Source organism: Fragaria vesca, linkage group LG5, assembly GCF_000184155.1.
Source record: "Fragaria vesca subsp. vesca linkage group LG5, FraVesHawaii_1.0, whole genome shotgun sequence".
Lineage (NCBI taxonomy): Eukaryota > Viridiplantae > Streptophyta > Magnoliopsida > Rosales > Rosaceae > Fragaria > Fragaria vesca.
The window spans coordinates 706,678-733,862 of NC_020495.1; the positions used below are offsets into that span (position 1 = coordinate 706,678).

Genomic DNA, 27,185 nt, shown 5'->3' on the forward strand with positions numbered 1-27,185 from the left:
ATGGGATCTCTCTTCACTTTGTCACTCATACTTCTTTCATCCATATCATTAACATTATCAAGCAGTGAAGCTCAGAAGATCAAATCAGCTCGCCTTCTGGACCTTCTCATCCGAGACTACACCTTCAAGACCTATGACACATACGTCAGAACAGGAACACTGCACAATGTTCACTTACCAGCAAACTTCTCTGGCATCACAGTCGATACAGCAAGATTCAGATGTGGCAGTCTCCGGAGGTACGGCGCGCAGGTAAAGGAATTTCATCTAGGCATTGGTGTGTCTGTGAATCCATGTGCAGAGAGGGTGATGGTAGTTGCACAAAACTTGGGGTATAATTGGTCATCTATATATTATGCCAACTATGACTTATCTGGGTACCAGCTTGTGTCCCCAATTTTAGGCCTATTAGCTTATAATGCCGGTACTGATGTCAACTTCAGCAACCCTTTTGAGGTTGGTATCCAAGCTCTAGAAAATCCCATTACCATAGACTTCAAAAACATCACAAGGGTGAACAATGAATTGGGTGCTACAAGGCCTTTATGTGCTAGCTTTGAAAGTGATGGCAAAGTGACACTAGCAAAGGAGGCTTCACCTTACATCTGTGTAGCGAAAAGGCATGGTCATTTCGGATTGGTGATTGAGAAGCCGTCGCCAGTTCAACTGAGGAAGAAGGTTAGCCAGTGGAAAGTGGTGGTTGGTAGCACAGTTGGGTGTGCCATAGGTGCTTTTCTTTTGGGGTTGCTTCTGGTGGCAATGCTTGTGAAGGTGAAGAAGAGAACAAGGGTCGAGGAGATGGAGAGAAGAGCTTATGAAGAAGAAGCTTTGCAGGTATCAATGGTTGGACATGTTAGAGCTCCCACGGCTTCAGGGACACGAACTACGCCAGCGATTGAACAAGAGTATATACCTCCTCGTCCACATTGAGACACTGCATTCATTCTTGTTCATACTTGATTCTTTTTTGTAACATTATTAGATGAACTGAAAAATGTACTTATTTTGTGATAACATTGAATTTAGTTAACTGAAATATTTGGAGGCTCCTTGATCAATGTGAGTTCTATTTTGAAAACGTGTTCTTGCAATTAGAATACAAAGCTTAGCCATGTTAGAGAGTTTCAGATTTGCAGGTAGAAGGACTGATCTGAAATTCTGAATCACATTGTAAAACTGAGTATGTCAGATTTCAACTGAGTATTGCATAGTTCAACACTTCAATATATAAGTAAACTCTCATCAATCTGGATTATGCAGCATGCAGATGCTCAGAAAACTACTTATAATGCAGAGTTTTCTGAAACCTTTTCTGCTGGCGGATCTCTGCTTTGTTTAAAAGGCAGTTGATCTCAAATGTTTTTTCGATTACATGCAGTTGATCTCAAATGTTAGATGCTTCAAATTGCATACAATTCCAAATTGCCAACAAGCCTATATGGGAACCCACTTCAAACTTTCAAAGCCTATCAGCCCACCAAACTAAGGCTAGCCTTAGCCTTTAGCCCATGCCAGTTCCCAAAAGGAAAGGGCACCCAAAAATCAAAGAGAACTAATTTCCTTGTCGGATAGGGTATATCCATCACTTCCTAGAACACGATTTAGCTCGATGCAGCATGTTCTTCCCTGCATGCAAAATCTACATTATCTTCCAGGGTCAGTTCCAATCTGCTAGTTGTTATATATGTTTCCTAGCTATCTAATATGATTATATTTCATATATGGCCAAACAGATTACAAGTCATGTAAATGTGATTGATCCCAGAACACAAAGAAAAGAAACCGGAGCATCATGATCTCTTGGAAGTTGGAAGTTGGAACTACGTTTTCATATGCGTGATTTGTAAACTCAACTACCATCGTCTCATATAGTGGACATGGCATGGCCTTTACTATCATATAGAATTGATGATCCAAAAATTCCGAGAGAATCAGAAGCATCAAGCATGTGCTTTTCTTTGATTAATATTCATGACAGGATGGATTAATTTAGACATCTTATGATTAGCATGCATGTGCAGATCCATGCAAGGATTTTATAGATCCTGATTTTAATATATGAGCTAGAGATGATTGTATTTCACTGTAATTTTAGATCGATGATTTCATAGTTTTCTATAATATATTTTGTTGTTCTTACTTTTCACAGGATTAAGCAGCTTTTAGATTTTGAGAAGAAGTCCTATTGTGATAAAAGCAGCTCTTGTTGGAATAATTGGCCTTTTAGAAATAAAATTCTTCAGGATGGATACGACACTAATGATGTTTGGTCGGTTTCAAGTTTCACAAAAACATATGGGACGTTTACTAAATTGGAATGGAAATTATCATGAATCGGTATCAACAATAATCGGTATCAACAAGAATCGGTATGAGAAAATTTCATATCATTCTACTGTTTACTTATCATAAGGAATCAAAATAGGAATGAAACTAATTACGATTGATGTTGTTTACTTACCATATGGAATCAGAATTAAAACTAGTTTGATTACTAAAATACCCCTACAAGAAATGAATTTAAAATACCCTTAAAATACAATATATATTTTTAGGGAACGGTAATTTAGAAATATTATAATTATGTGAGAATATTTTGGGGAGAAAAAATTGATTCCATTACTTAGATTCTGATACCCATCTCTCCCCTTGGGTATCGAATAAAGGGTTTTGTCAGGAATTGATTCCTGATAAACAAATGAGACCCGTATCTATTCCAATACCTTGACATGTTAGTAAACACCGGAATTCACCCATTCTAGGATCAATTACACCACTCTTAATTTCATTCCAAGTTAGTAAACATGCCCATAGGTTTATTTTGGTAGATATCCATACAAATCTTAACTAGTGAGATAAATAATTAAGGCTCCATACCACCACTAACATCCAGATCCACTCTTTTAACACCTTCTTCACATGTTCCACTAACATCCAGATCAACTCTTTAACACCTTCGCATGTTTCACACAAGTTGTGATTATATTACCTTGTTTAGCTTTTCCATCTTCAATTTCCAATTAGAGTTATAGTTAGATCATGCGTCATAAAAACCAATAAACAATTAATTCTTATACATTATGTCACTAAATTCTCCTCTACTTCTTATAAACCAACTTCATAATTTCTCCATCAATAAATCCATATACAAATCAAATACAATTTCCACTCCCATCTTCCCATTATAAATACATGTCAAACCTTTAACCTCCCAAAGCTTTACTTCACACTCCCAAGCACTATAGGACTCTCTCTCTATCCACTAAACCAAAAAGTCCCACATTTACATTCCCCACCCACAGCAGTAACAATTTTCCCGGGAAATTATTAACCGACTTACCACCTCCTTCCCGGGAAAATCCAACAGTAAAAACATAAAAGCTTTTGCCCATATCAAATCCCCCAACCCATCTCTCTCTCTTAATCTCTCACACAAACACACACACACCCACCAGAAACAGAGAGCTCTGATCCTCTATGGACGATCCTACCCTACCTTCTGCCTCCTCTTCTTCTTCTTCTTCGCAGCTCAACCAGCCGCCGCCGGCGACGCCCCAACCGGAGACGCCGGCGCGGCACATAGAGCGAATGCTGAACGTCAACCACCACCACCGATCGCCGTCGCGGACAATCTACTCCGACCGGTTCATACCCAGCAGATCCGGCTCCAACTTCGGTTTGTTTGATATCAAATCGCCGACGAATTCTCAGTCCGACGAGACCTCCAGCGCCTACACCACGCTCCTACGCGCCGCCCTGTTCGGTCCCGACAGCGCCGGCGTGGTTCCTCCGGCGACGCCCAATCGCCGGGGGCTGATGAACCCGCCGAACCAGAACATCTTCCGGTTCAAGAGCGAGACGCGGCGGTCCATGCACTCGCTGCTGCCGTTCGGGTTTGATGACGACGTCGTCACCGGAGTTCATCACAGTCCGGTGAAGACGCCGAGGAAGGTTCCCAGGTCGCCGTATAAGGTAGAAAGTTTGAAGCTTTTGAGGTTTTGAAGATTTGGGCTTTTTCGGGTTTATGAATTTGTTTTGGTGTTGATTTGTTCAGGTTTTGGATGCACCGGCTTTGCAAGACGATTTCTATTTGAATCTGGTGGATTGGTCTTCGAATAATGTATTGGCTGTAGGGTTGGGGAACTGTGTTTATTTGTGGAATGCTTGCAGTAGTAAGGTGAGCTCTCTTAGCTAGTCACAGCCTTTGAGTTTTTTCTGAGACTGTTTTGAGTATCTGGGTGTTTGTTTCTGGGGGTGTATGTGTGAAAGTTTGGGACTTTTTGGCTTATGACCTACATTGTGTGTTACTTGCAGGTAACTAAGTTATGCGACTTGGGGATTGATGACAGTGTCTGTTCGGTGGGCTGGGCGCAGCGGGGAACACATCTTGCTGTAGGAACCGGCAATGGGAAAGTCCAGGTGAGATATAGTTGTACTTAAATATCATCTGATAGGCATACTGCACTTTTCTTCTTTTGTTATTGCAATGATTATAAGTGAAGTTTGGACAAAGTGCAAACTGTACATGTTAAAAGCAACAAGTTTGTAACATTAAGATGAGATGCTAATGTCGGTGGTTCGTGGTGAGATGCTATAGATTAGAATTTACTCACTGGACAATCCCCCGAGTATTGTTTTAGATACAACTATAAAAAAATCATGTTATCGAGAAGTAATCTATGATTAACATGTATTACAAAGCATAAGAGCTACATCTCTGTTAGGTAGGGCACCTTGTTTCAGAGGAGTGCATCACTTTATCAGAAAATATTCAACTGATTAAGAAAACGATTTTCACTGTATGAATTTTAGAGCACGAACAAGATAACGTTAGCCTCACAAAGTAAGGTCCCATTGTTTACCGTGTAGGGAACTTCCAACCTCTGCACACTATGTGGAGACAAGTTAGGAACTAGGAGTCCAAACACAATCGAAACTCTGAATTTTGCATTTTGTAGTTTCATCCTCTGTACTCAATTTTGTTAAACTGTATTCCTGGTTATGTTCAACCAGCCACCGTTATCCTTCATGGTGGGATCCCAGTTACATTATTGGGTTAATGTCAATTCACATAACAGCTGCAGAGGACTAATTTTTGAGTGATTGTGGTGAAGCATTGTCACATGAATTTCATACCACCACTGTATAAGTTTTTTGCTCTTGTATATGTGCTGTTGAATAATACGCTGATCCACTAGTTATCTTCTGTGCAGATTTGGGATGCATCTCGCTGTAAGAGGGTAAGAACTATGGAGGGCCACCGTCTACGTGTTGGGGCATTGGCCTGGAGTTCGTCAATGTTGTCTTCTGGTAGCCGTGACAAGAGTATTCTTCAACGGGATATTCGTGCTCAGGAAGATTTTGTTAGCAAACTTTCTGGACATAAGTCAGAGGTAATAACCTTTTGACTCATTTTCAGTTTGATTGTACTTCTAGGCCCATTAAAAGCAGTGCACTTTCTGATTTTCACTTCATAACTTATTCTTCCTTCTCCCAATTTGTACTTTATGTAACATGCCTGTTGTTTTGTACCCGTCCTGTGTAATATATACCTTGCTCAACCTGAAGATCGTTTGATTGTGTTTTAGGTTTGTGGACTGAAGTGGTCTTATGACAACCGTGAGTTAGCATCAGGCGGGAATGATAATAGAGTATGTGACCGTATCTATTTTCTTTCTTGCCCAACTTCTATTTGGTGCACTGTAAGTTGATCATGCCTCCTAATAATCACTGGTCCCATCTATATGCAGCTTTTTGTTTGGAATCAACATTCAACTCAACCCGTCCTGAAGTACTGTGAGCATACTGCTGCCGTGAAAGCTATTGCCTGGTCTCCTCATCTTCATGGACTTCTCGCATCTGGGGGAGGAACTGCAGACCGATGTATCCGTTTCTGGAATACAACCACTAATTCTCACTTGAGCTGCATGGACACTGGAAGTCAGGTGAACAACTGGTTACCTTATTAACATTTTCATGTTTACACCTCTCAATTTGGTCTAAAGCATGCATGCAATAGGGAAGCTCTACCTTTTGATGAACTTTGATTGCAATGGCAGTCCTTTAATTTCAAAAGTTTGAAACTTGATAGTTGTTTCTTCGCTTTCTTCACTTCTTTAGTGAGTCGATATAATTCCACTCAAATTCGACATTCAACATTTATGAATTTGACCTTTCCCGTCATCCCATGTAATGTTAAAGACGAAATAGGAGTTCAACTATTCACTAGTATCTGATTATGTTGGTTCTGCTTTGTATCATTTGGTTGTCTATGTTGGTTGCATCAAGGGAAGAAGAGATTTACTTGTGATAAGATGAATTTAGATCTTTTTGGATGTACTTCTGATTGTTGATATATTTTGTTCATATAAGAGAATTTATCTGCAAACCTTGCCTCCCTATTGTAATACTGCTGAGCTGTACATATGTTGATTGTATGTATGTAGGTATGCAATCTTGTGTGGTCCAAAAATGTCAATGAGCTCGTCAGCACACATGGGTACTCCCAAAATCAGATAATAGTTTGGAGATATCCTACTATGTCCAAGGTACAAACATCTCATCTTGTGATTCATACAACCAATAAATCCATTTCTTATCAATTTTAGTTCCTAAATTTCAATTTCATTTGCTAATGCAGCTGGCAACTCTCACGGGCCATACATATAGAGTTCTTTATCTTGCCATCTCACCTGACGGACAGGTTCTAATCATAATCCCAAATCCCTTTCATTTATAATTTTGCAAACTTTTAGGTTTTGTTATGCATATTCTTATGCTTATCTGTTATGTTGATTATTGTTTCAGACAATTGTCACAGGAGCAGGAGATGAAACACTTAGGTTCTGGAATGTGTTTCCTTCCCCTAAATCTCAGGTAAATGATGGCAACTTTCGATGAAAGTTCAATGTTGATGATTTGTTGTATGTACTAATCCCACAACTTAAAATGCATGCCAGTAAGAAAAGAAAGAATAAAATAGGTTTACAAATGCGGTGTTTCAGTAGTTAACTTCTACTAGATTTCAAGCTAAAAGATGAATACAACTCGTGTAATTGAAATTTCTATTGGTGTTTCAATAGTTAATTTCTACTAGATTTCATGCTAAAAGATGAATACAACTCATGTAATTGAAATTCCTACTGCAGAATACGGGAAGTGAAATCGGAGCGTCATGTCTAGGCAGAACCATCATCAGATGACCTCCTGCAGGACACTTTACACGAACTCGGCAAACCTTCGTAGACTTCTCGTAGCGGTCAAGAATGGGAACCCCATGGTAACATGTCATTAGCTTGTTGACATGAAAAAAGTGCTGATCAATTGGTCAACCCCCAGATGACCAGAGATTCTGTTGGGACCTTGAAACTCTTGTATGCTATCTCAGGAGGGATGATCTACTGGTTTTGTTCAAGTAGATGATATAGCTTTTTCTGGTTCACATATACGTAGAGGGGAGGTGTTAGTAATTGTCTCTCACCTGCTCGGTGCTCCCTCGCTTTGTATATTTAAAGAGCAGAAATAAAATCATAACTTATTCATTGTGGTGCAAACAGATTTTCACATTCATTTGTAAATTAATCGATCATCATTCTTTCAGTTGTGTGCTCCCATTCTTAGGGTCCATCAAGAAATTGAGAACTTTAAGAGTAAATCCTCTAGCTATTTTCCTTATAGTCTGTAAATCCTCTAGCTATTTGAAAATTACAAGGACAAAATCATAGTAAAAATTTAAATATAAACAAATATACACAACACATTGACACCTTACATACTATAGGAGAAAAAGAAATAAAAAAAATATGATAATGACCAATTTTATTCAAGTCTTACAATCATTTGTCCAACTTGAACCAGTTGGAGTTGGACACAAGCATTTACCTTTTGGAAGGGACTGGTCTGGAATACATATGCATCACCATAACCTATTTGAATTGCCTAACAAAGTCTATGAAAACCCAAATGGGACAAATATGTAGGTTTCTATGTACATCTTACACTAAGCAATCACTAACCAATAAAATTTCTAGTTTGGTTCTCTGATTTGGCCCTGATAGCTCTGCTGGGCCCCAAACCCAGTTTCATTTGGCTGGTTAAGCTCTTTGGGCCATGGGATGGAACTCAGGGGTGGGAAGCAACAGCTACAGTCTTCTTGGCATGGCTCTGGTACAAAGTCCTCCTGCTTGCTTGAGGAAGCTGCCTTCTGGTTTGTCCTATTAGATGGTGATGATGCATCCCTCAGTGGGCCCCAACATTCAACCTTGTTGAATTCTGGAATGTTGGAGTGAAAGTAAACCCAGACCAGAGCCTCCTCCAGTTCTGGATAACTGTTGAACAGGTTGCCATCCCCATGAATGAAGGCCTTCAATACCTGTGTAAGACGTGTGACCTTTCAATTAAGGGTTTGCCTTTAACATAGGGCATATAGCTATGAAGTTATTAAGGGACATTATTGATTCATTATGATGTGGTACACTATCAAAATCTACAGCCTAATATTAGGAAAACCAACCTTCAAACTTTAAAACTTTGCGTTTAGATCCATTACTAAAGTTGTTTACCTAACCATATGGTACTACTAAAGTTGTTTACCTAATTAGTAGGTTAATTCGGTAATTAACGGTTTTTTGACAATAATTGATGTGTAGCCACTAGCCACTCTCCAGGTATTCTACTTACGTGCCAATTACACTCTCTAGGTATTCTACTAACGTGCCAATTACGGTACCAAAAGCTCCAGAAGCTCCAAGAGAGTGTCAATATTGATGTAACTAACAGCAATAACAAAGAGAAATGATCACACTTTGGAAACTTACAACAGGAAGCTCTCTGCAGAAGATGAAGTATCTCAGCCTTGAAAACAAATCCAGAAGGAAATGACCTCCACTTATATGGCAGTGAACATGGAGAGACATCTTGTCCTTTACTTTCTTCCACTCTGCCACAACCTCATCTCTTTGTAATTTGTTGTACCACCCTTGCAACTGCAAATCAAACTTCCATTAGTTCTTCCTTTTAAATCCAACACTCACAAAGTCACTAATATAAATACAAGACATAGATACACAACAAAAGGCATATATAATTAATAACAACAAAGCTTGAAGACTGAAAACTAATATATTACACAGCAGAAGCCAGAAGACATGTGATTGAGCAACTAATATAATCTAATCTCCTAGATAAACTCCCTAATAATATCAAATTATAAGGATTTGGGCATATGGGTTTTGCTTAAACCAAGGAAAATGCATGTTGGGATATTGGTTTTGCAAACCAGGATTACCTGAGAGTTGTCTATAGTCTGGGAGATGGCCAGAGTGAGCTTTGAGGTTACATCACTATGAGTAAGTGTGTAAGTCCTTGGAAGATTCCCAGGGTGCTTCTTTTCATCCACTCCCAAAAACAGAACCTTAAGCTTTGATGATTCAAATATAGCTGGCCCAAATAGCCTTGCAACCTAATGAATCAAACCCACAAATGATCAACACCAAATCCTAGCTTGTTCGTAACACTAAAAAGTAAAAACAAAAACCCAACTTGTAAAATTAGTGAAACAAAAAAGGAAGAGAGAGAGATAGAGATACATACAGGAACTAAAGCTTGGTTCCTCTTCTTGGGTAACCTTCTTTGGAAAAACAGAGAGCTCTTGGAGTCAGATAAGGAGAGTGAAGGTTTAAACTCTGAAGGAAGCAAAGAAGCAGCAGCAGCAGCAGTAAGAGTACCCATCTCAGAGTACACAATATTCTACACAAAACTGGGATTCAATGCTTAAATAAGGTTATAGCCGGAGTTCGGGTTATAACATAAGAAAGAACAGAAAGTGAAGGAAGCTCCTGAAATCTTGGGTGCTTTGCTACTTTTGCTTCTTCTTCTGTTTTGGGAATAACTTGTGGCTTTAAGGGGAGGCAACGACGAGAACACGACCTTTGCTTTGCTTGTGAGCAAGGCGTTTGAAACGTTGAAGATTTTGATTCTGAGAGACGTGTCGGTTCAGCAATGAATGGCTTCAAGCTTTCTACATTTGTAGGCTTCTTTTTCTTTTAGACTTCACTAATCACTATTGAACGGTAAACTGTTCCAAACGGTTTGCTATCCATATCGGACCGACTTACTATTTTGGTTTGGACTCATTTGGAGTAATGTGTCATCTCCCCCATTAATTTTCAGAGCCAGCAGTACCACATGGACCTTGAGCGCACTGAAAGCCCATGTTAACCCTTTTACGTCTTGTTGAGTATACTCGCACTTGACTATCACATGTTCATGATTCATAAAATTAGTGGAGAGTTCACGTCGCGTTATATTTAAGTGATTTGGTAAATATAACTGTATCACTTTTTTCATATTTATAATACTAATTGTGTATTAGACGAGACGACTACTATACGATATGATATTTTGATTTAGAATCATGTAATGCTTGATCATGGATTGATTGAGATCATGTCGTCTTCTTAGTCGATCTGAAACTTAGAAAGAACACAAACCCTACTAGAAAGGACATCTTCCGAAATGTTACTATTTTACACCGAAAACACCATAGGAATGGTCGAACACGTTTTAATAATGAGCTCAACTATAATTGACTATTCGAATCCAATATGGATTTATGGACCATGAGATAGCAAAAAACATATGCTACGTATTCGTGCAAGGATTCGCAAAATTATTTTAAAAATCATGTGTGGTGGTATTTGTTATTTGGACATATTAACATATCTTTTATTTTAAAAGAACGAAAATACTAACATATTATATCTTACAAAATTCAATCGAAAAATACTTGAATTTCGGTTTTCGGGTTTTATGAATTGTGACATTTTTTCCGATAGCAAAGGATATTGGGGATGTTGCAATTTTAATTCTCACTTACACCGTACGTAAAATGAGTGGAATAAAATAAAAATCATTCTTTCTTCTAAAACAAACATTACAAAATGAAATTAAGAAAGCAATGGTGTCGTTGTAAAATGGACCTAGCTATACAATTATGAAAAGGAAAACACAGAACTTGGTCCTCAAATTATTTGAAGCTGCAAAAGCATTTTAATTGTGCTGAACTGCTGAAATGATCGATCAGATATTCAGATATGTGTAGTTTTCTATTTGAACCAAAAATATCTTCCACCGACGGGAGGCATACATATATAAATATATAATTAAGACACATATTTTAATAGATATATGCCAATATTTGTCATGAAAATATGCAGAAAATTTTTAGTTCTCCAAACGTGTGATCTTAAATTTTGAAGACGTGCACTCTTAATCTGCCGGCTAAATTATCAGTAAGTACTTCATGACTTGCAGCGTTTTTCCTTGTTTTGAAAGTTGACTCTCTCAGAGTGTGACTGATGTTGTAGTTTTCCGTCATCATTTCCGTTGTTATAGCTCTCAATCTAGATCTTTTAGGCTTTTATAATGAACGAGGGCTTGTCTTTCACTTTTCCTCGTTTATCAATGTCAAATTTAAGCATCTATAATGTGAATCAACTTCGTAGCATAGCATATATAATGCACGCTAAATATACGACATGAACATGATAGTGAAAAATTTCTCTTAATTCAAGCACCGAATGAGTTACAATTCAATACTTTTCGGTATAAGTTAAAACAAGAAAAAAAATATCTTACCATTCAATCATTAATACGGTACGGAGTACGTCATCATGTATGTATGTGACTGTTATGAAATAAGCAAACACTATATACATACCCAATTAATTTGATTTTCTTTTACCTTTCACTATCTATATCCCTCCAGTAAAAAGAGAGAAACAGTGTTCTATAACTGATTTCGATCAAGAAATAATGAAATAGCACAATCACTTTAACTTTCACCATTGTATTATTGTTCTTTTGTTTCTTTCTCTTTTTCTTTCCGGGTAAAGACCTTTTGTTTTTGTCTGACGAGCATCGATCGAAATCAACCTAATGCCGAGCCAACCAGATTCTGTCCACAACTGAATAACTACAGAAGATTACTAGATTGGGTAAGATTTGTTCTTCTTTTTGGCATGCTGATATCACATCATAGAGCACTGTGAATAGATCATGCATGACATTTACCGTGCGTATTACCAGTACTCTTCACCAAAAGAAAGAAGTTATGTCCATCTCCTGGTTCAATGAGTTTGGTGACCTGCCCCGACACTTAATCACCCTAATTCCACAATTGTGCTCGATTATATGTCTCATTGCATATCTTGTTATATCTTGTTAAGCCCATCTACTGAAATTTGGTACGAGAGTTTCTATATATCTAGCAGCAACTGTTCCAAATTACAATGGATTAAGCTGAAGCAGGTGATCAAGAAAAAGAAAAGAAATCACAAAACTTTGTATTCTGCATATATTACTCATTCCACGAATAAATATAGAAGCAATTTCTGGATTTACAGATATTCTATATTCGTGCACCCCCAAAATCACGGTCAGGAAGCTTGGAATTAAACCTAAAACGGAGCTGGTTTCTGAATTGAAGTTGCAATTTATTATATAGATGATCATCACCAATGTTTATTGATCTCGATCATAAATATATGAGTTCATACCCTAGGGAATTTTCTTGGCACTTCTTTGTCTTTTGGGTGGCCCGATGAATAATTCCGTCTCCACTTCCATATTTTGAGAGTCGCTCTCGGTTTCTACATCATCATCTTCAACTCCATATTGTTCTCCATTGCTTGGTGGACCAATTTGTTGCATGCCACACTGAAACATGAAATAGGAATCAATGGAGTGCAAACGCTTCTTAGCCGATTTGAGGTTAAGATTACATGCGTATATATATATGTGCAGTTCATTTTGTGTATATGTATGCTGAATTACTGATATAATTTTGTAGATGAGGCATCCAAGATCCCCATATCGACTACTACGTACTAAGTTCAGGCTGTTCAGCATCAAGACATTATGTTTATATCTTGGTTGCAAGGTACCAGAATTGCCTGTACATGTAGTATATACGCCCTTGGAGCTCGAGACTGATCGATCAGCCAAAGCCAAAACGTGCATGCATGCAGCACATATATATGCAGTGGCTGCAGACTGGCTAGCTATAGCGCCTGATGGTTGGAAATATAGCTGCTCTAGTATATACGATGGGCAAAGGAAGTGAGAAAATGAATCCAATTCAAAACCAGTTGGCAATAGATCGATAAGTTATACCCGACCATGCCTCCAAGACCTTATTCTTGTGATAAATGCAATTATGATGGATGATGTGGTATTTATCTTCTCTCAAGTCTCAACAATAATCTAGAAGTTCAAAGTTGTTTAGAAGAAAAAAGAAGCTTAATATTACCTTCTCCATAAGCTCTGCATTTTCTTCGAGTAGGCTTATCTCCTGATCATCATGATTATTGATCATGACCAAAAAAAAAAAAAAACAAATGGAATCAATAGTTCAATACTGTATGTATCAGCATTTCTGAGAATCGAAACACACACATATAAATGAGGTCATGAAATTGTATATACACAGCAGTTTAATTTACCTTTTCCTTCAGCTGCTGTATCTGCTCCCTCAGCATCAGGTTCTAGTTATAGAGATCGGAGAAATATATATGTGATAAGTGATAACTATTAATGGTTGGATCGAGTGGGTGTATAGAAATAAAACTATTCAATAGAGATTAAACTTGATCTCCCTGTATATGCATGTACCTTTTGATCTCTAATTTTGGCTAAGCTTCGCTCCAAATCCTTCTCCAACTGATGTAGCTCATCTATCGAACATGATTCTAAACCATCACCAAGGAGCTTCCTGCATTCATGTATAATAGTTTTTGTATACTGGTTATGTTTAAACCTTGCAGGATTAGTACCGAGCTAGAGTATAAGTTAACTTCAGAAGCAAAAACGACAAAAAAAAAAAAAAATCAAATCTAACCGTTTAGAAGATTCAATCAACTCAATTCTCATTGCCATGCTACTGGTGTCTTCATTAGCAAGCTGCATATGCAAATCAGAGAAAGTTGATCAGTAACTTGTCACTTCTAGGCCATGCTTAATTTTCCAAGACAATGCTTACACTAATTGAAACGGATCATCCTTTGGGAGTTTGGGGTCTTATCAAGGATGATCTCTACAGGAAAATCAGTCATATTGGAAACTTTTTTGGTCATCTAAACATCCTAGACAAGTACAATTCCCCAAATGAAACTAATTTGAAAATTGTACTCAAATGGCGAAAGGATTTCCGGTTTTGGATACTGATTTTTCTGCAAGGTTGAGTCTAAAGTACCTAAATTCAAATGTGGAGAGTTCCAATCATTGGACTACATGTCTCACGACTCAAGTGAGATTAACCATACTTTCCCCATTTCCGGCTAATTAGACGAGGGTTCTTAATTTCAAGGAAATATTTGGTTCATGTCCAACTGCTGGCTTACCTCCATATGATCGTGATCTCGAGCTGCTTTACCGCTAAGGCCTTGATCTTTCGCTCTCTTTTGGAAACGGTCTATTGTCTTGTTCAGACTGAAGCATCTCCAAGCACATCAAATACATTATAACAATGCTGACTAACTATAGCTTTGAACATCAATTAATCATAATTGGTAAAAAGAAAAGTCACAATCAAATAACAAAATATTCAAAAAAAATGAAAAACAATAGCTTAACCAATCACGTACATTCTCTAATTAAGTAACAATCTCCGGTCTTACAAATGATGGCTAGTTCTAGCGTACGCACGTTCAAACCTTGAAAAAGCAATATAATCCATTTGTTTTTGTACTAATTTAGATGAGATATGAGTGATTTGGTAAGTTTTGGCTAGTTTTCAGGTTAGAATTTTGTTTAACTTTTTGCTACAGAAGAAGATGAGATATCATTGTAAGGGTTAAGGAAGGAGCTAGGGAGATATTAAAGAGGGATGAAGGAAGGTATATAAAACGGATGCCTAATCATTCTAAAATATTTTGCCATATATATATATATATATAGCTTCTGTTTCACTTCATGACATGTCACTTTCTTTTGCCTCTATTTATAAGTAAAACTGGAAGTTTAAAAACAAAAATGTGAGAGCTATCTACTGAACGGGTGAATAACATTTTTATGACGAATAATAACTGAACTGCATATACTTCTTTCCAAAATTCAAAAATAATAACTATATATACTTAATTAGCTAATCTTCTTGGTAGTAGAACAGTTTTTTTTGTTTTTTGTTTTGAAGGGGGTAATAGAACATCATGTACATATATATAACAAACTTCAAAGAGCAAGACAAAGAACAAGTGTAATCAGCCTTTTTCTCAGAGATAGTGCTTCAGATAGTGAACAAATTCCATCTTTATCAGTAATTTCACCTTGGTTTAATTCAGTTACCAACTTACCATATGATCTAAAAAAATAAACAGTAAGTCCTATAAAATGAAACACAGATGCATATATAAAACACCTCTTGGATATCCTATCTTACCAAAACGTTGACTTCATAAAACTCTTGGAGCTAGCTAGTTTACTTAAGCAGATCGAGCCTGGTGTGTATATAGATCTTAATCAGTAAATCAGGAAATATGTAATTTCCTTTTTCCTGTGCAAATTAACCTATACTGACACAGTTTATTTACTTGACATCTCTCTCTGTGTAATTAAACAAGCATCTGGTAGTTAGTTCGGTATTAATTTGAAAATAACTATACAGAAATGAAACTATGATGAGTCTATGACAGTGAGAAAACCCGAATTGATCGAATCTCAACCAGCTAGAAGACATAAACCACAGCAGACAAATCTGGGTGCAGAAAGAGGGGGAAGATTTTATGCAGCTTTTTATGAATCCCTTATACGTTTAAAGCCGTAGAATTGGTGCTTGCCTGTATAATGATTCACTGCTGCACTAGCTACCAATATAAGCAGCTTTTATGAATCTAGCTAATTCAAAAGCAAAAACATTATAAACAAATTGACCATAAATGATCTATATATCTGCTGGGTCGTACCCAATTCGATTGTTACTGTTCTTCAATTTAATCCAATTAAATAATAGCATGAACGGTTTAATTTCTTGAACGTACCTAGAACAGCTCGAAAACTCAAAGAGCTTCCCTCTGTTGGAGAAAATGATGAGTGCAACCTCAGCATCGCAGAGAACCGAAAGCTCAAAGGCCTTCTTCAGCAGTCCACTCCTTCTCTTCGAGAAGGTCACCTGCCGGCTCGCCGCATTCTCAATCCGCTTCATCTGAGTCTTCCCCCTAACCATTTTTCAGCCGGAAAATCTCAAGTCAACACCAACAGATCGGTCAAGTTGATCCGACCAATCAGTGGAGAGACCAAAAGACCAATCAGTGGAGAGACCAAAAGAAGAAGAAAAAAAACAAAAAGAAAAAAGATTTCCAAAAATGGAAATCGGGGTTGAGAAAATGGAAACAAATTCCCAGAAACCCTAAATTTGCAGGGAAGAAAATGAGGAGGAGGAGGAGGATGATATAGATAGGGAGGGGGGGAAAGTGGTGGGTAGAGAACTGATTGATTTGCCCTACTTTGTTTTCCCTTTTTAGCTCTAAGTGTTATGGAGAATGGAGAACCCTATGGTATAAATACCAAGGGAGTATTTTTGCTTTTAGTAGCAATTTAAGAAAGTAAAAGAGGAAAGGAGGCCATAACCCAAAACTGACCCCTTTCTTGTTTTAGTAAATAATAGACACGTCCCACAAAAAGAAGAAAGACTAGCCTAGCGAAATAGGGGAATAGATGCCTACCACATGTGAGGCCACTCACTCTTTTTGATTCACCCAATGTGGACAGTGGAGACACGCAAGGGTCCGTGCCACCCGCCTGTCGTGCTGACACGTGGTTAAAGTGACTGACAACTTACCTGGCCGGTGGCTTTTGGGGACGCCGAGGAGGTGTTTATCATCGCCAGCAGCGAACATTCCTGTCGGTTGCCGGTGAGCAGTCGGACCGGGGGAGCTGCCAGGTAAATTCCGGGCGGTAAAATAATCTTTCCTTTGTTTAAAAAAATGGAGTGTCAGTACGGTTCAGATATTTTTAACCATTCCGTACGGTTCCAGGGTGAAAAGACAAGCCAGTGGGACATTGCCACGTATGGATGTGGCCAACTTACCAATTTCTCGTGGTTCCCGCTGATGTGGGGCATGACGTATCAGGTTTTTTTTTTTTTTTCTCTTTCTTCTCTTTTTAGTTTTTACTAAAAATTTGGACCACAACCAAACCAAAGACTAAAATCTCGATGACCGTGAAAATATCAACCCGAAAAATAAACCTATAGTGAAAATTTCGATAAAATATCGATATAATTAAAATTTCGAAAAACTTGATTGCAAGATAATTATAATTACTACTTCTATTAATATACTTTAATGTAGAAATCTAACCGAAATGAATGATGGCAGTTAAGGTGTTCCCCTTTATTCTAGGAGACCAAGGGTTTGAATCCCGACCTCAACTCTTTATATTTTATTATTCAAAATGTTTGGAATTTGAGCCCACTTTAAGACAAGATATTAAGAATTTTGGGAGAATTTCGAATATTTCGCAAAATATCGCGATATTTCGATTATGTCACACAATATGTTGCTGGTACCCCAATTAAGTTTCGACACTTGGAAAAAATGAAAATATCATGTTTTCATGCACTTGGAAAATTCGACTTGTCATTCATGGAGTTGGGAGAGATTCGTCACTCACGAGAACAAAGTTTGTATTCAATTATCATGTTAACTACGATAATTACTAATGTCTACTGAATATTGGAAACACATGTTACAGTTTTATATATGTTTAATACATACTATGTGTTGACCGACGGAAAATAAGATGAACGGGAGTAGCACATAGATGTAGTTCTTAAGGCACAATTAATAGGCTAGTTCTTAATAACTGAGATTGATGAGAAAGAAAGAATGTTGAAGAACCAGGTTAGATAAAAAGACTTTGAGAAACTATACTAATTGTAGCAACATATAAAGTGTGCAACATATTAAGTAGTGGCTATATGATCGTCATCCCCAATTTAGTATCTTGACCGGAGATGACAAGTCTAGCGCAACATGATTAGGGAGGCTCCCTCCATTATCAAGTGTGTAAGCATAATTAAGCCCACTAATCAAGTGTGATTTAGTCGGGCTCCATTTTTGACTATGCATGGCTCAGAATTTGTTATTGGCCCAATGGGGTTCATCCACTGTTCCAAACAGAGGCCCTGAAACTGAGGTTATAAGGCCCACGTTGACATTATCGATTGCCAGCACACACACAGTACTGGCCTTTGGTCAGAATTGTTCAGATTTCAGAACCAAGATTTACTTCCTTGCTCAGGTAAATCCAACGCCGCGTATGCACTTCAATAGAATCTTGCTATCACTTCATCAAACAATGAAGTTTGTGAAAGTTACCCAACTTACCGTCTTGCTATCTTTTTCAATAACACGCATGTAATATTCATGTTTTACTGATTATCATAAGTTGGTTTAATTGAAAATAAAAAGTGGTACGTCAGCAGTAAAGTTTCCGTTCACAATATTACTGGTCATCTATAAAATCTTGATATAGATTTTTGTCTTGCCAACCATACGAGTGATATGACGAAACCCGCATAAGAGATGTGCAGTTTTATTACACGAGCATAAATTCATAAAACGACAACTCATAACTTTGAGTTAATAATTAGTAAAATCGATCATCCAAACAAACAATTTATAGTGAGTTTTTTTATTAGGACAAGAAATGAAATACATCAACATGATATATTCAGGCAAACCGCACACATGTTTTAAAACCGTTATCCGGTTACTTAATCAAATTCTTGATCTCGATCATTGTATTGTGACTGTTTACGTAAATTGCAACAATGTTTTCTGTTGTTATCGAAAAAAAAAACAACATTTCTTGTAAATATAATTAACCTGAAAATAATTATGCTCGTATGACTATATGAGGGTCATTTCCCATTTTAATTAATTTTTCATCTTTTTTTTAATTAATTTTTCATCTTAAACATATATTTTGGTTTTTTGTTTGGGTGTGAAACAAAATTCGTACTTGCTCAGATACTCTGGCATTTCCGTCAAATACTATAAACCAAACTTTACAAATTCTCAGAATCCTTCTCTCTTTTTTTCTGGAAAGAAAAAGCCAATAGAGGTTTGGTAGTGATCAATTTGACCAGAGCAGCCATGGCTACGTCGTCGTCGGAGCCACCGCAGCAGAGCCAAGAACCACCGCCTCAGCAGCAGCAGCAGCAGCAACCACAGTCAGTGAAGGACTGTCTCCACAAGACGAAGCTTATACAGTTCTTGGGGCGCACCGCCCCTATCGTCCTCCAGAACGACAATGGCCCCTGTCCTCTCCTCGCCATCTGTAAATTCCTCTCTCTTTCTCTCTTAGGGTTTTGATTTCTGATTTCTTGATTGTTTTGGTTGCCGATAACGAAAACACGTGAGGGATTCGATTCTTTAGTGGTTTCGATTGCGAGCTGGAGTTGCAGGTGGTTCGATTCGGATTTCGATTAGTTTTACAGCGAGTTTGATTAGGTTTAGAGCTTTCTTGGATGTGAAACTTGACTTGATCACCTCATAGTATGAATCTCTGTTCTTGTTTGATATTTTTAGGTTAATTTTGGTGCTGAAATGGACAGTTGATCCTCTGGATTTCTTCGATTAATCGATTTTTAGTTTATTGGAGTCGAAATGGTCCTGTTTTTAGTTTCTAACTTGTGCTAGGGTTTTATGATGGTCAATTGTGCTGATTATCGAGACAAACTAAAGGAGATCACATAAGTTATCGAATATGCATTGCTAATCTCTGGTGTATAGATGCTAAGCCTCTTCGTTGGTTATAAGCTTGTCGGATAGGGATGATTATTTTAAGTTATTCTGTTTGTTTCATGTCAGTATACAACTCAGTTTGGATTGAGAGAATATTTCGTTAGGTTATCGAGGAGAAAAACAAAAAAGTATGCTGTTAGTATGTTTCTGTTTCTCTAATAACTGTAGTAGGAAATCCGGAATCTTAATTCCATTTTCATGCTTGTGTATTATGTCTTTGCTTGTGAGGTTGAAAATGAATGATGCTGTTACGCGCATATATGGAAAGTTATGCATACCTGGATTATTCCTACTAATATCTGTTTATATTTCGTTTCTTGCAGGTAATGTTCTCTCCCTGAGAAACAACCTGAATTTGAGTGCAGACACTACAGAAGTCTCTCAAGAAAAGTTACTCTCACTTGTTGCAGAAAGACTTATTGATTCTAACAGTAATACTGATGTAATATATTGTAATTTGCTTTTTCTTTCATGATCACTTTTCTTGTCTTCTTCTCAGTGTCATCTGAAATAAACAACATTCTTGTCATTCTGTAGAATAAAGATGCTGGCTATGTAGAAAATCAACAGCAGAACATTGCCGATGCTATTGATCTACTCCCTCGACTTGCTACTGGAATCGATGTTAACATAAAATTCACAAGGTTGTCTTTATTTATTTTTGACCTGTTGTTTATCAAGATGATATTCTTTGTGACTTTTCATTGAAATTTACTTGATGCTTGCAGGATAAGTGATTTTGAATTTACTCCAGAATGTGCAATATTTGATCTGTTAGACATCCCCCTATATCATGGCTGGATAGTTGATCCCCAGGTTTGTTCTCACAGTTCTCAATTCTTACTTGGCATAAGTAGAACAGTTTTCTCATTGCAATCTGAAGGTTGCTGATTCTTGGTGAATTTGAACACATTCTAGGTTTTGTAATTGTTATCTCTCATGTATATTGGCTTCGCATGAAATATTGGCCTCACATGAAATAAACATTGAGACACCTGGTATATATTGTAACCATCAAAATGTGAAATATAGTATCCCATTCTAGCCGTATAGGAAAGCAACCACCGAATGCTAGTATATTACAATAAGCAGGAGGGGTTGATTCTGAAATTTTGCAAACAATATCGTGAACCAGAAAGAAATTGAATCACTCTTAATCCCTTTTATCTTGTAGGTGTATATCATTAATAACCATAGTTTCTTTTGGGGCATCTCGTTAGTGATTCAAGTATATTACTCAGGTTCCTTAGTGTTCAATTCACATTTTTTTTGGTACCAAGTTATTTTGATGTTAGAAAACATACATTCATGTTGTCAGTAGGCTTAATGCGTAATCTTTTTATTCCCAGTCAATGAGATAGAATTTTATTGTTAGATTGATGAACTTTATGCCATCTGCCCATCTGGTATGCACTTAATTGCCTTTAGTTTAATAAGTTGCTCGTCAAATTTATCAGGATAATGATACTGCTACTGCAATTGGGTCGAAGTCCTATAATACTCTTATGGGGGAGCTTGTTGCACTGGAAACAAAAAATATGGAGAGTGAGTGCAAAGGGAAGAATATTCCTCAAGAAGATTGTGTTGATTTTGTTGCTGCAACAACTGCAACACTTGGTGTACCTTCGCCAAGCCTATCTAAAACAAGATCTTTTGAAGAGTCTCCACATTCAGCGTCTGATGAACCAAAATTAAGGAAAGGAGACCGTGAAGAAGAAGAAGAGCTGTTAATGGCCTTACAAATGTCTGAGGCCGAGCTTCCAACCTCAGTGGGTGATCCCTTTGCAGCAAGTATTGACTCACTGCCTCTGTTAGTTAGTTCAGATGAAAGTACTCATCTTGAGAAGGTCATGCCTGTAGGTTCTGTAGATAAATCTGAAAAGCATGATGCTGAATCTCATCAGTCAGAACTCTCTGTACCAGATAACACTGCCTCCAGGAACGAGTGGAGTGATCTGATATCTTTTGAAACTACTCCAGGGCAAACAGCATGTTCGTCCCGGTTGGAGACCACTGAGGTGAAATATAATGATCAGCCAACTTCTGTGAAATTTGAAGATGTTCCTAAGGATCTGGTTACAAAAAGAACAGGAAATGAATCAGACCTGATTAAAGGTGCAGTTTCTACAAGTCCTGATAGTAACGATGAATCCATAGATGAGAACCATACAGATGTTTTGAAAGGGGGTGAAAAAATTGAGGATCACGTCAATCTTGCGACTAATGCTGATGGAATTGTAGAAATAAATAAGCAAAATGGGAGCAATATGACTGAGGTTATACCTGCTTCAAATGTGGGTTCAGATTCATCTAGTGGCAGAATGCTGGGAATTGGTGAATCGGAAGCTTTGATGTCAAGTGGTGAAGGCAGTGAGCCCATCTATGCAGGAGAGGAATGTATTTTGGATTCAGGCTCAACAGTTTTTGAAGAAGGAGAGCCTGTATACGAAGGTGAGGCAGTGCTCGCAAAGCAAGCAGACAAAGGGATGCTAGACGCAAGGTCAAAGGATGAAATCACTCCACAACAAGGTGAGTTTCCTATCACAGGACTGACATGAGTATTGTAAGATGATTACTTCATCTTGCTTCTAGTTTATTTGTGATATTTGTTAACTCATGATTCGGTCAATGGTTTTGATATACTAATCTAAAATGTCTCCTGCTTTCATTGCCAATTAAATTTAGGGGAGCTGATCAGAACTTTTTTGAAGAACAATGCTAGTCAATTGACTTTCAATGGGTATGTTGGCATACCGTTTAATTATGTTTTATTCATCTATTTCTTCAAAACTTTATTCTTATAAATCTATGATCTGTTCCCGATTAATCTCCTCTAATGATTTGTACAGCCTTTTCTGCTTACAAGATGGCCTTAAAGAGCGGGAGCTTTGTGTTTTCTTTCGAAACAACCACTTCAGTACCATGTTTAAGGTCAGTATGATCTGGAAATTTGACTATTAATAATTGCCAAGAAAACTTAATTCTGGTGAAAAGTTGAAACACCTTTTTTTTTTTTCCCTTAAAAACTATAAATAAACATTTTATACTAGTCCTTGAACTTCTATGCAAAATGTTTACCATGTCATTTCAATCTGCAGTTCAACAGAGAACTTTTTCTCTTAGCTACTGATCAGGGTTACCTGAATCAGCATGATTTGGTGTGGGAAAAGCTTAATGAGGTAAACTCAGTAATTTCTTTGTTGCTTTCTCAAGGATATTGTTATTAGTGTTCAAATTGTGGCCACTATTTGATCCTAGTCAAAAGTAGATAGAGATACTAATGTTATTTTGATCTGTTGTGTACCTTTTGGAGTTCTTTCGTTGCATTTGATATTGTCTTGGTGTATCCAGGGGTGGACATTTTACTGCCCAACCGGGGTGACGTGACCATCCCAATTGGAACTTAATCTTAATAAACCTCAAAATTAAAAGCTGAGTATCAGTCCAACCCAACACAATTCTGATTGGATGGGTGGGCTGGGTTTTCTTGTTACATCAGTTGGTGCTAGATTGTGAAAATGCCTTCCCACCACCCCTATTAATCTCATTCAACAATACGAGGAGACAACAGCTTTTAAAAATTAAGATATGTGCACAAAGTAAATGAATTTTAGTAGGAGCTTAGAGTATAATAGGTGAGGATGCTGCTAATGGTTACGGATTTGGTGTTATAGTTGTGTCACAAACCAGAACTCTTTTGGTATTGATAATCTGTTAACTTCACAAAATTTTGGTCAAGTAGGTGGTAAATGAAGAGAAATGCTCTTAACATAGTGGGTGACTTGATGGTCAAAGTGTTTGTTCTGAGGTATCTTTTTAGTTTTATCTTTTCTGCCAGTATCATAATTGCAATTCCCTATGGATTTCAGGTTAACGGAGACACATTGTTTATGACTGGCAGCTTCAAAGAATTTAAAGTTGAAAACCAATCAAATGAAAATTGGGATGAAAATAATGCTGTTACCAGCACCGCGGTATGCATTGCTCTTATTCATAATATCCATTGTTTATAATTGCTTCCAAGATGCTAACTTGGAATTACATGCTTCAGGACTACCTTGCGAGCTTTGATAGTGCAGCTTCAGCCGGCTTCGATATGAAGTAATTATTTTCAACTGACGTAGTTCCAAATATGTAGCAATATTGCCAGTAGTTGAATGCTTGATTACCGTTTATTGCTTGAATCACATGTTGCAGGCTTATCTTTCTTTTATTCATATTATGCACCAAGTAAATTATTTGAATATGTTTTTATATTTAGTTCGTCATGTCCACATATATAAAAATACATATAAATCACTTTCTGCACCAGAGAATTGCAAATTTGGATTATGGTTTACAGATTGAGTTCAAAGGCACTCATATTGTTAAATCTATATTGTGGCAGTTCTGATCTGCAATTGGCAATTGCTCTGCAACAACAGGAGTTTGAACAGCAACCACAACAACAACAGCAACGACCAAATGTGCAGCAACCATCTATTAGCGGAAATTCAAGGATGGTCACAGGTCCCCAGGTAGAAGTTCTTTCATAATTATCTGCTGTTCGACCTATTGCTTTGTTTTCAAGAAGTATTTAACCACTTTCTGCTAGCAGTTGTAGTGATATCTGTTGGGTATGGTGGGGATGGGTCTTTGTGACTTGACTTTGATTGTCAAAAGTGTTTTGTGTAAGGGAGTTCTATGGACTTTGATTTACTTCTCCCCTAGTATTTTTGAAATTCTATTGTTGGACTGCAAAGTTTACTGTTTAAAGACTTCAATGTTACCTTTTGGACTAGTACTGTTGACCGTTTTGTATTGTTCAGTAATATGTTTTCTCTCAGACCAAAAAAAAGGTAATATGTTTTCTCTGCTTTATGATTGAACTGCCATAAATTATTGTATGCTTGTTTTACTTGGATTTTTCTTTCCAGTATTGCAATATAAATCTAAGGGCAACAATTCAAAATTTGCAGGGGCCAAGAAATAATGTCAGAACTTCTTCAACATCCTCATATCCAAGACCTGAAAAGCCCAAGGATAAGTGTAACATAATGTGAATCCGGGCAGAACAGTTTCAAGGCTGTATTTGTAAATGTGCTTTTCTTTTTCAATTCCATTTGATGGCATCAATCACCATGTTCAGGATTGTATGTGAATTTCAAACGACACGTTTCTCTGCTGTAAATAGAGTCAAGTCAGTATATACGCCATCTTGCTTCGGCCCTCCACCCCCAAGCCTGGCAGTTTTTCTAACCAGATTGACTCTGTGAGGTTGTTGGAAGATGAATAAAGCTCCGGTTCTAACTCATTGACAGTTTCGAAGAAGCACCTGATTTCAATGACGTGCTCTAGTTCATTAGCTTTGTGAGCTTTTGTTTTTCGGGCTGATATTGACATTGTGAAATGCGAGCTGATGTAGCATGTTTTCCTTCTGAATCTAGTGACTTTATTCCGTTTTCATAGTGAACATGATTGCTTTTAATCCTAGTGATTCTTTGTGAATATGATTGCCTTTGTTTTACATTAGAGTACATTATCATCCAAACCGATTTACTTTGTGGATAGTGAACAGAAGAATCACCCAAATTTGGAGTAGGCGTGCATCTGAAAGAGTAATATTGGTAGCCTTTTTAGCTGGTTCTCGGCAGAAACGTGTCAAAAGAGTCATCTACTTCGTACCCACCCCACTAGGTGTGTCAATTTTCTAAAGGTAAGAGGGGACCCTGGAGAAGACAATAATCATGCCGGTTTGTTCCTCGTAGGATCCACATCCAACCTCAATCAAGATTCTTCACTCCTCGACAGAGTGGGGGATTGTTTCTTCTCTCTTTCACCGGAGTAGATTGTTGTGTTCATACAATCTGATCCAAAAGACCAAACCCTTGTTTTGGTGCGTTTGCTTTCTAGTGGTTTTCCTTCCACTTCTTCAGTGTAGTTATATGTTTACATGTTCCACGTTGTAGTTCTTGTATCCGATGTGATGTGATGTGAATTGTGTGCAGCTTCGTATATATGATATGACTATTCATTCAAATAACTTTTTATATAGCAAATATAACAAACTGACTAGAGATAATGGTGAACGTACTAGAGACTCAATAGATCGGACCACAACTAAATTAGAGTCACGTACTAAGGTGGAAATTATATGTAATCTGAAGAAAAAAGGGAAAATTAGGTGTGTGTGTGTGTGTGTTAATCAAGCCCATTGGGTGCCATTAATTGGTGGTGTCAATTATAGAATCCAAGTGAAAATGACTTTAGGTGGGAGTCATGGAACTCGGTTGGAAAAAACCCAATCTAGATGCACATTTTTCATATAGTTATTAAATAAACAATATCTTATTTCAAGAAAAATAAAACTACTGAAATGGAGTAAACATCATTGCAAAACGAAGATTACATTGAGTCCAGAACCTAGAGGAATCAAATTATTGATTCATATTAGACAATCAAACAACTCAGTTAACTGTAATTCAGAGACGAAATCTTTCTTAACACCCAAAAAAGAAAAAGACGCAAAAATACATGGATTCAAAAGCAAATTAATGGGAGTTTTAATTCTAGGGTGGTGTTATTAACACACCTCATTTATGATAGTAGACAATTATGAAACAAATTCAAGTGGTAAATTTGTAAATAAATTTAAAATGTGTAGATAGAAAAACACATGAAGTGTGTTAATAGTAAAAATGAGTGTGTTAATAACATCATTCTAATTCTAATATCGACATATTGTGACTCGACAGGCGACACACATGTACACAAAACATACTACGTGTGAGGTTTCTAATTTCGTGATGTGAATCGAAAGATGTCTATTAATCGGGACATCAATCTACAAAATGCTCAAACTACCTTCTACCGAGTTATTGCTAATTAACCAGATTCCCTTAATCATCATGGGTCACAATAATTCTTAAGCATTATCCTGATCACAGAATTTCCTAGTTAACTAATCGATGATTAGCCAATGAATTGACTTTTGATGTTCTTTTTTTGGATCGATGAATCATCATGAAAGAGACAAAAACTAAAAAATCATCACAAAAAGAAAACGACACAAAACAAAGGAAAGCCAGAAAAAAGAAAAGTCACCATTGTTTATTTCTGTAGGGTTTCCCCCTCCTTCGTGAAAACGACAACACCCCGATCATCATCTCTCTTTCATTTCGAGGACCACCCTCCACTGTGTTTTCTTTCTTGCTTGGATTATGATCGATATGCTTCTTATTTCGAGTGATTAAATCTTGTTTTCTGTGAAAAAGATTGGAGAGGACCATGTAGCAGAGAGACTGCAGAGAGAGGAAGACGACGAAGTTTTACAGCTGCATGTGATGGTGATGATCGAAGCTGGTTCTTGTACCACCTTCGGTAGCTCCACCACCGTCACCA

The 27,185-nt window shown here is 37.4% G+C and overlaps 5 protein-coding genes across 5 annotated transcripts; 3 read left to right on the forward strand and 2 right to left on the reverse strand.

Moving 5' to 3' along the window:
* LOC101293099 lies at positions 1–930 on the forward strand. Its single transcript, XM_004300692.1, has one exon. It carries the CDS (start codon positions 1–3, stop codon positions 928–930), a length of 930 nt encoding a protein of 309 aa, XP_004300740.1.
* Positions 931–3,477: 2,547 nt separating this feature from the next.
* Positions 3,478–7,599, forward strand: LOC101293398 (protein FIZZY-RELATED 2-like). Its single transcript, XM_004300693.1, has 10 exons — positions 3,478–3,972; positions 4,055–4,177; positions 4,315–4,419; positions 5,214–5,393; positions 5,589–5,651; positions 5,751–5,945; positions 6,447–6,548; positions 6,641–6,703; positions 6,808–6,876; positions 7,149–7,599. The coding sequence occupies exons 1-10, from the start codon at positions 3,478–3,480 to the stop codon at positions 7,200–7,202; spliced, it is 1,449 nt and encodes a 482-aa protein (XP_004300741.1). The 3' UTR covers positions 7,203–7,599.
* Positions 7,600–7,722: 123 nt separating this feature from the next.
* On the reverse strand, positions 7,723–9,982 carry LOC101309347. Its single transcript, XM_004298676.1, has 4 exons — positions 9,592–9,982; positions 9,287–9,460; positions 8,817–8,984; positions 7,723–8,371 (listed from the first exon to the last, which is right to left on the reverse strand). The coding sequence occupies exons 1-4, from the start codon at positions 9,727–9,729 to the stop codon at positions 8,027–8,029; spliced, it is 825 nt and encodes a 274-aa protein (XP_004298724.1). The 5' UTR covers positions 9,730–9,982; the 3' UTR covers positions 7,723–8,026.
* A 2,359-nt stretch (positions 9,983–12,341) lies between these two features.
* On the reverse strand, positions 12,342–16,586 carry LOC101309635 (agamous-like MADS-box protein AGL19-like). Its single transcript, XM_004298677.1, has 7 exons — positions 16,035–16,586; positions 14,400–14,487; positions 13,898–13,959; positions 13,672–13,771; positions 13,503–13,544; positions 13,310–13,351; positions 12,342–12,717 (listed from the first exon to the last, which is right to left on the reverse strand). Exons 1-7 carry the CDS (start codon positions 16,217–16,219, stop codon positions 12,559–12,561), a joined length of 678 nt encoding a protein of 225 aa, XP_004298725.1. The 5' UTR covers positions 16,220–16,586; the 3' UTR covers positions 12,342–12,558.
* Positions 16,587–19,129: 2,543 nt separating this feature from the next.
* On the forward strand, positions 19,130–25,313 carry LOC101309929. Its single transcript, XM_004298678.1, has 12 exons — positions 19,130–19,338; positions 20,129–20,247; positions 20,343–20,449; positions 20,534–20,621; positions 21,263–22,334; positions 22,491–22,545; positions 22,655–22,736; positions 22,904–22,984; positions 23,675–23,779; positions 23,857–23,906; positions 24,193–24,322; positions 24,764–25,313. Exons 1-12 carry the CDS (start codon positions 19,155–19,157, stop codon positions 24,845–24,847), a joined length of 2,157 nt encoding a protein of 718 aa, XP_004298726.1. The 5' UTR covers positions 19,130–19,154; the 3' UTR covers positions 24,848–25,313.
* Positions 25,314–27,185: the final 1,872 nt, after the last annotated feature.

Bases quoted from the DNA above. Each gene is read 5' to 3' on its own strand.
- LOC101293099 (XM_004300692.1), top strand. From the start codon at position 1: ATGGGATCTCTCTTCACTTTGTCACTCATACTTCTTTCATCCATATCA.
- LOC101293398 (XM_004300693.1), top strand. From the start codon at position 3,478: ATGGACGATCCTACCCTACCTTCTGCCTCCTCTTCTTCTTCTTCTTCG. The intron at 5,946-6,446 runs GTGAACAACTGG...GTATGTATGTAG, and splicing joins GCATGGACACTGGAAGTCAG to GTATGCAATCTTGTGTGGTC. The intron at 6,877-7,148 runs GTAAATGATGGC...TTCCTACTGCAG, and splicing joins TTCCTTCCCCTAAATCTCAG to AATACGGGAAGTGAAATCGG.
- LOC101309347 (XM_004298676.1), bottom strand. From the start codon at position 9,729: ATGGGTACTCTTACTGCTGCTGCTGCTGCTTCTTTGCTTCCTTCAGAG. The intron at 9,461-9,591 runs GTATGTATCTCT...TTGATTCATTAG, and splicing joins GGAACCAAGCTTTAGTTCCT to GTTGCAAGGCTATTTGGGCC. The intron at 8,372-8,816 runs GTAAGTTTCCAA...CGTCTTACACAG, and splicing joins TCTGCAGAGAGCTTCCTGTT to GTATTGAAGGCCTTCATTCA.
- LOC101309635 (XM_004298677.1), bottom strand. From the start codon at position 16,219: ATGGTTAGGGGGAAGACTCAGATGAAGCGGATTGAGAATGCGGCGAGC. The intron at 13,960-14,399 runs GTAAGCCAGCAG...TTGCATATGCAG, and splicing joins GAGATCACGATCATATGGAG to CTTGCTAATGAAGACACCAG. The intron at 12,718-13,309 runs GTAATATTAAGC...TTCATGTTTCAG, and splicing joins ATGCAGAGCTTATGGAGAAG to TGTGGCATGCAACAAATTGG.
- LOC101309929 (XM_004298678.1), top strand. From the start codon at position 19,155: ATGGCTACGTCGTCGTCGGAGCCACCGCAGCAGAGCCAAGAACCACCG. The intron at 20,248-20,342 runs GTAATATATTGT...GTCATTCTGTAG, and splicing joins ATTCTAACAGTAATACTGAT to AATAAAGATGCTGGCTATGT. The intron at 22,985-23,674 runs GTAAACTCAGTA...TATGGATTTCAG, and splicing joins TGTGGGAAAAGCTTAATGAG to GTTAACGGAGACACATTGTT.